Below are 7080 nucleotides of genomic sequence, written 5' to 3' on the forward strand. Positions count from 1 at the left end.
TCACATAAAATAAAGCTGCTGTCTATCTTGTATTCACATCACTCGTGTACATCATCCTAGCCTTCGCACACTGGAGTTAAACTGACAGCTGTCAGGTAAGCCAACACCTTTCACTTTTGACCTGAGTTGCATCAATGTTACGTAAGAAAGGTGATTGTGGGGTAAAATGTTTCTTTAATGTCTCTTTGCCAAGGTCTCCAGTGAGACACTAATATTTTGCATTTGCCAATATTGGTCACATGAAACCTGGAGTTGTCCTGGGTGTCAATTAACAATGTCACAGCCCCTGTGATTGTTACTGCTTGTATTTGTTCTTCATTCACTCACTTGATCAATGTTGTTTGTTTAGTCCCAGTCCTACCTGACAAGCCATTGACTGATTCATAGAGCAAGTGAAAGGGCTCTTGTACGTCCAGAAATTTGTCTGATTTTGTTTGCGTGAGATGAGCAGAAATAAAAACAAAGAATAGACATGCTCTACCATCTTATCATGAAAACCAGTTTTCAAAAGTTTGAGAAATTCAGCGGGAATGAGAGCACTGAGCTATATGTCCATGTTGTGTGTATTTATACAGTTTCTATTGATCCCTTTGGCTGTTCCCTATCCTTGTTTTTTAACGTTGCAGACACATAGTTTGTTTACCAGCTGGTTGCAGGCTTGTAAATCAATAGGCAAACAGGTGTATTGACTTCCTTTAACTCTGAAACCATATCCTGGGCTTCCTATCCAAGAACCTGACTTCTACTGGGTGTCACAGCCTTAACAAGAGCTCCCAATGAATTTTTTACCACGTTCTCACTAATCCGCTTGCTGGTACCTGTTCAGTGTAGTTAAGAAAAGGTGCCTGTTGCCTTTTGTTCGCAGAGCTATAGCTGTGATTTGTAAAGGCAGAGTGTGTTTTCTAAGAAGACCTAGATTAATCCCCTGCGTTCTTCTGAGCATTCGAAGACCAGGTACGAAGAGAGCTGGCCTTTTTTGATAAAGTGGGTTTGGTGTATGTTTGGGCCACATCGATTGAAGAGACAGACAGGTTGCAGAGATATCAGTGTCTCCCAGCTGTACTGTATGTGCCACAGTCAAGTAATCTGACTGATGGCTGTTAGTGGCTGGGTTTGTGGTCTGGGTGTTGAGGGCAGTGGACAGCAGCCTTTCTTGTTGGGAGAAAGAAGGCTGCAACGTTGCCCATGGCTGCTCTCACTGGCTGAGGTCTTGCTGGGGGAGGATAAGAAAAATATAATAGCTGGGTCATTCCTTGTCCAGCTCGTAACTGGACCGTGGTGCAACTCAGCTCTGCAGGCAGCTGTCCAGAGATGCTGACTGTCAGAAGGAGTTACTGTCGGCACATCTGACAGTTTATAACCAGTTTCCAGACCAAACAGGGACATATAAACACCGCAAGGAACCATCAAGAGCACACTGAGCTTTATTTAGGGATTTGCTTTTTTACAACATCATTTTGCTTTGAGGAGGACAAACATGATATTTCAACAGTGGAAAGCACCAAACAGTTTTTTTTATTAGAATTTAACTCAAATTTTGTAAAAACAAATTGAAAAGAGCTGAAACCGCTTTCTGTACATACTGTAGAGATGCCAACTGCAAGGACATTTTCAGCACTGTATTTGAAAGGCCAGTATGCTGGTGTAACATGTATCAGAATTAACAGTGCAGGCACCAGTCGTGTCCTGTTCAGGTATAGGTATAATGAATAGGACTGTCTTTATCACCAGATCAGCATTCTCATTTAAAAATAAATATCTCGGTAACCAAAAGCCAGCATCCTTCTAGAGAAGGAATGACACTGAACTTCCTCCCCTTCTTTTCCACCCTCTTCCCAAGAAAAAAAACCTACAGCATATTATATATACAGAGTTGGGAAGTGAGAAAAACTGCATCCTATTTGCCTGTATTGTTCATTCAGCACCGTTTTAGAGATCCATGCAGTTCTACTAGAATATAGCATTTAAAACTTATTTCTATTACATTGTTCTCTGCTGCTCCTACTGTGCTCATCTCATCATGGGCATGTGGAGATGTGACTGACAGGTTTATCTGGACCCTAAAAGCCATTTGTTAGGCATGCAGCCTTGCCCTACAATTCAGTAAGTCAATGGATATAAAGTTTCATACACCACAATACAGGGCTCTCAAACTCGTTAGGTAAGTTAGCACTGGAACCCGCTGAAGAAAGAAACAAACTTTCTGAATTTAAAGCATTCTTGTTAAAGCAGACTGTGATCAGGCCAGTGAGAAGTTAAAACCATGTCTGATCCCCCTCTGTGACTGGCTTGAGCCACAGGGACCGACTGCAGTCTGGACGCAGACAAGTGGTGACGAGATGTGTCGAGGCTGCCTGGCGAAACACGTGAATTGTGTTCGTGTCCGTGTCTGGGTTAAGGGGGATCCTCGCCTGTAAAGGGTAAAAATGGAGAAAGAAGGCGAAGGAAGGTGGAAGAGGAGGGGGGAGAGAGCTGGGCAGCATCTCGGGAAACTGCGCCTGCCCTCCCTGGCTGGGGAGGGCACTCTCGGGCCCTGGCACCAGGTCCCTCCAGTCCTCGGGCCTGACTGCGGGGCTCAGCCCACACGCTTGACGTTGGCGCTGCGGCGGCGCCGGAGGCAGGAGGGCAGGCAGCGCTTCTCAGGGGCCTTGGCCACCGGCGGCCCTGCGGCGGGCAGAGCTGCGGCAGGCATCCTGGAACATGGAGAGGCAGGAGACGGTGTGAGGCCTCATGCGCACGCGTGCCTGGGGGGACCGCTGTGAAGATCCGCGTGTGTCTCGTGGGAGCAGTGTTGAGTTGGCTTTGGCTTAATTTCAGTCTGATTTCCTGCGGTTGGCTGGCTAAGCCCACCTGCTGTGAATCTGCTACAGTGACACCTGGCAACTGCGGTGTGAGGCCCTGTGAGGCCTGAGGCCGGAAGTGTAGGGCCCTGTGATGCCTGGGGCCTGAAGTGTGGGGCCCGCTGATCTCTGTGAGGCCTGAGGTTTGAGGACCTGTGATCTCTGTGAGGCCTGAGGTGTGGGGCCCTGTGATCTCTGTGAGGTCTGAGGTTTGAGGCCCTGTGACGCCTGGGGCTGAGGTGTGGGGCCCTGTGATCTCTGTGAGGCCTGAGGTTTGAGGCCCTGTGATCTCTGTGAGGCCTGAGGTTTGAGGCCCTGTGATCTCTGTGAGGCCTGAGGTTTGAGGCCCTGTGATCTCTGTGAGGTCTGACTCACCTGGCGGCACGTGCCAGCGCTGCCTCCCTGTTGCGGACCTGCTGCAGGATGCGGATGAGTCGGCAGATCTGGCGCAGCGTCATCTTGGGGGTGTGGTAGGTGAGGCGGCGCCGGGGCGCCAGCGGCCCGTGATAGGTCAGGAGGGAGAGGTAGCCGCCCGCATTGCCCATCCCAAACAGCGGCACTGGTCTGCCGTTGCTGTAGCAGGAAGCACACTGTGGCGGGAGACAGGGGACACCTGGTCAAAACAGAAGCCCCGCCAAGGCCGGCTCATGCCAGCCTTGAGGGAGACAGGGCTCCCAGCAAGCTATTATTATTATTGATTATCCTCTTCCCCAGTGGCATGTGTGAGTATTGACCCTCCAACACTCTTAAAGTGACATATCCTTTAGGGGAGGCCCACCATGACTATGTGTGAATCTGCTCTTTCTGTTTTCAGTCCTGCTCCTGTGGCTACAATTCTGTTCATTTATCTGCTCACCATCTGCCTGCTATTTGTAATTATACGTAGTCACACTGAGAGAAGTATGGATTCATAGGATTCATATTATAAATATAACGATGATTAATTTAATGTGTTGATTTAGTTAAGGCAACAGATATATCAGATTATAAATCAAGTGTTGGCTGCCACCAGAAACATGAAATAATGTATTATTTTTGGAAAAAACCCATTAAATTAGAATCTCCTTTATTAAAAGCAATTCCCTTCACCTATAACGTATTGGACACATACACTGTAGTCCCAACGAGCACTGAACTTCCTTAAAGGTTGCAGAGCAAGTCTAGACTTCAGGACTTCAGTTTTTTTTTAGAGAAGGCGTTTTGCAATATCAGATCTTGGCCGCTCACTGCAATCAGTGCCTCCCCTGCAATGAAGAGAAATATGGTGGATCTTGTATTGCACATCATGAGTTGATGATGCTCCTTCCTTCCCTTTAAGTGGCATCTGTTCATTTAAAAAGTGGCTTCACATGTGGCAATCCCCTCAGCGCAGCCCCATGCCACAGAATTTCATTCACAGGCACTTGTTTTTGCAAAACACTTACTGTTACTCAGTAAATGAAACAGCTGGGACACTATAAACACAAGTCCCAGCATGATCAATATGTTACTTACTATGCCAGCCCATTGCAGGGAGCACAGACACTGGGATAGTTTAGAGACTCAAACCAACACAGCTTTGTGAAACTCAAACATGTCTTGAGGAAGCTGGAGAAAATGCAATCGGACACCTGGGTTAAAATGTGGAACCTTCGTTACATACGATAAAATTCAGATGCCGATATTGTGGCACATAAGCAGTCTGGCGTGAGATGACCACTGGGGATTGCTAATATGAAGGGACTGTGGAATATTCCACTCTCCGTTCCCCTGCTCTTGCTGTCGCTGGCACTGTGAGACATCCAAGCTGGAGCGCTGGTCACAGTGTGTCACACAATAAGATTCTTGATAAATGCAGATACTTTTACCATATCTTGAAACATGAACACTCCTGCTCACAGTCCACACGCACAGCAATTCTTAAGGCTGTAAAAGAAGCCTTCCTGAATAATTAAGGTATTAAAGCTGCCACTAGTCATTTTCATATCCTTTTCAAAATGGAGCTACTTGTTGTGTCGAAGGTAAAGCTGCATCAGGGCAGTAAGGAGAGATTTACTGTTACCCTCTTTCTCAACCTCACTGTTAACTTTGTCTTTTTATATTATGGAAATTCTCTTTCATACAGTAACTGCTCCAGAAGACATCCAGGATCCTGCCGTGGGTATGTTAGTCTTTCCTAATCAGAACCAAGATTAAAAAAATGAACGCATGTACGCACAAAAGCAATATCATTATTTGTCCCATCAGCTAAGAACTAAAAATTTAAAAGTTTTTGGTCGTGTTATAGGCCACTTAAAAACTCAAAGTAACGTTGCATCAAACTATTTTTAATCATTATTAATTTCTGAGTCTAAATTAAAGATTGTTAAACTTTAAAACTCCCAACACCCATCTCTTCTGTTAAATAATTAACATGTTGTTGCAGCATTCAGAAGTGCTGGATGTTTGCAGATGTGCCACACTGTCACACTTGGAGACGAAATGTTTGCGTTGCTACTTGAAAATGACTTATTAATGGCTACAAATGAATGCATAAAGACTGGCTTTCAGCTAGTTCATTATTTCAATTGTGCTTCTTCATGCCATTTTCTCCACACTTCGTGCATCTATATTTTGGATTCTATTATTGGTAACTTCTAACAATCTATTGTCAGACAGCAACATTGGCAATAAAATTCTTATATCCAGACTCAATTATAAAATAATGTATGTTACCCTATACATCTATATTCCAACAATATGCAGTGATCACTCAGTTATATGATTACACAGAAATTCCACCATGAAATAGCAGGACGAGATCCTAAAAATCAGGAGACACTAGCAACAAATTGAAATCTCGTTTGTAACATTTCTTATGTTCTTGCATTCTTTGGGCAATGCTAAAAAGCAAGTGGAGTGGAAAAATGTCTTCTCTGATACAATCACAACCCTTGTTCTAAGATGAAGCCACAGATTCCCTCTTGCTTATTTTGCTGCACCCAAATTAGTTTAATCGGTTTTTGAGCTAAAGAACCTCTACAAGCTCATTCTGCAAAGTTCCCAGTGAGGAGACTTTTACAGCCAGCCTGATTTGCAGCCCGCAACTCTTTGTGCAAAGATGCATGTCCTGTTGTTAGTCCTGAGCGTATTTGCACTGCATGTCTCTGAGCTCCTATAGAGAAGAAACTTTTCACTCTAGGATTCACTAATGTGATTAGTGCCTTTTGTTAGCACACTTATCAAGGTCTAAAAAGCAGTGATATGACACTTCCTAAACAGGCTCACTTCAGTATCTTCTGTACACATTCCTAAGAAGTGTTTCTTACAATTTCTAAAACACAGCTTAAGACAGGATAAAGGTTCAAGTATTTCCTCTGGAAATATTCACAGAAAGTGCCCTACTGTCACAGAAATGTATGTGTCTTAAAAATATGAGACATATAATAGAAAATATGTCTACAAAATGTTAAATTGTTATACCAGTCAACCTTGTATTCTGAATTAGACTTACAATCTAGTTTTACAGTGAGCCATGTTCCCCTGAGTGCAATATCATGATTTAATGCACCAGTAGCCCTTTTTTCTAAGCACAGCAATTTCAGCACAGGCCACATTTCACAGTGACGATGCGCCTACTGGAGGTCACAATTTTCATCACACGTTTTTCTAAGAAATGTTAAGATTCTGCAGGAGACGACTTGCCACTCTGTCACTTGTTGGTCCTCAGCCGCACTCCTGAAACGGGCAACTCTGAAGAAAAGCAATGGGCACGTTCTCCATTACCCACAGCTACCTGTTGGAACAACTGTCGGGTGTCATACTCACTGGAACAAAAGTCGCCATACTTCTGCTAATCCGAAAGCACTCCTGGCTGTGGGAGCTTGTGTCAGTCTCCTATACTCACCCCCTGGCCTCTCTTCTTCTCTTTTATACCCAGAAGGCTGCGTTTCTTTCAGGAGGCAGCCAATGAGAGCCGCCATCCGTAAAAAGTGGGACTAGTCTGACTCGAAGAGGTGAGCTCATTCGTCTCCTGTTTCCCCTGCCCAGTGCCAGGATTCCTCGGGTTTCTGCGCACACTGAGCCCGGCTCAAATCAGGGGATCAATTATTCAACTCGCTATTGTCAGAGAGGTAAATTTAGAAGCAAAGGGTGGGAGAGAAGGTCCCGGGACAAGGGCCGAGAGGAAATGAAGAAATTGTCGGCTTCAAAGGGGGAACCGAGAGCTGCCCGGCGTCTCCAGCCTGGGAATATTAATGTCACAGGGTTGGCAGGAGCTGGA

General features: G+C 45.1%; 1 protein-coding gene across 1 annotated transcript; it reads right to left on the bottom strand.

Annotated features, from left to right (window-relative positions):
- Positions 1–1100: 1100 nt before the first annotated feature.
- On the bottom strand, positions 1101–6781 carry LOC148817103 (uncharacterized). Its single transcript, XM_088939156.1, has 5 exons — positions 6706–6781; positions 4688–4710; positions 3216–3430; positions 2587–2693; positions 1101–1213 (listed from the first exon to the last, which is right to left on the bottom strand). Exons 1-5 carry the CDS (start codon positions 6779–6781, stop codon positions 1101–1103), a joined length of 534 nt encoding a protein of 177 aa, XP_088795282.1.
- Between the last annotated feature and the right edge of the window lie 299 nt (positions 6782–7080).

The sequence above is a fragment of the Atractosteus spatula genome, chromosome 21 (genome assembly GCF_055471065.1).
Source record: "Atractosteus spatula isolate fAtrSpa1 chromosome 21, fAtrSpa1.hap1, whole genome shotgun sequence".
Taxonomy (NCBI): Eukaryota; Metazoa; Chordata; class Actinopteri; order Semionotiformes; family Lepisosteidae; genus Atractosteus; species Atractosteus spatula.

What these genes read in the sequence shown, in the direction of transcription:
- LOC148817103 (XM_088939156.1), bottom strand. Translation starts at nt 6,781, where the DNA reads ATGGCGGCTCTCATTGGCTGCCTCCTGAAAGAAACGCAGCCTTCTGGG. An exon ending in AGAAGAAGAGAGGCCAGGGG is followed by an intron (nt 4,711 to 6,705) that starts GTGAGTATAGGA and finishes GACTGTGAGCAG; the next exon opens with GAGTGTTCATGTTTCAAGAT. An exon ending in CCGCAGCGCCAACGTCAAGC is followed by an intron (nt 1,214 to 2,586) that starts GTGTGGGCTGAG and finishes ATCCTCCCCCAG; the next exon opens with CAAGACCTCAGCCAGTGAGA.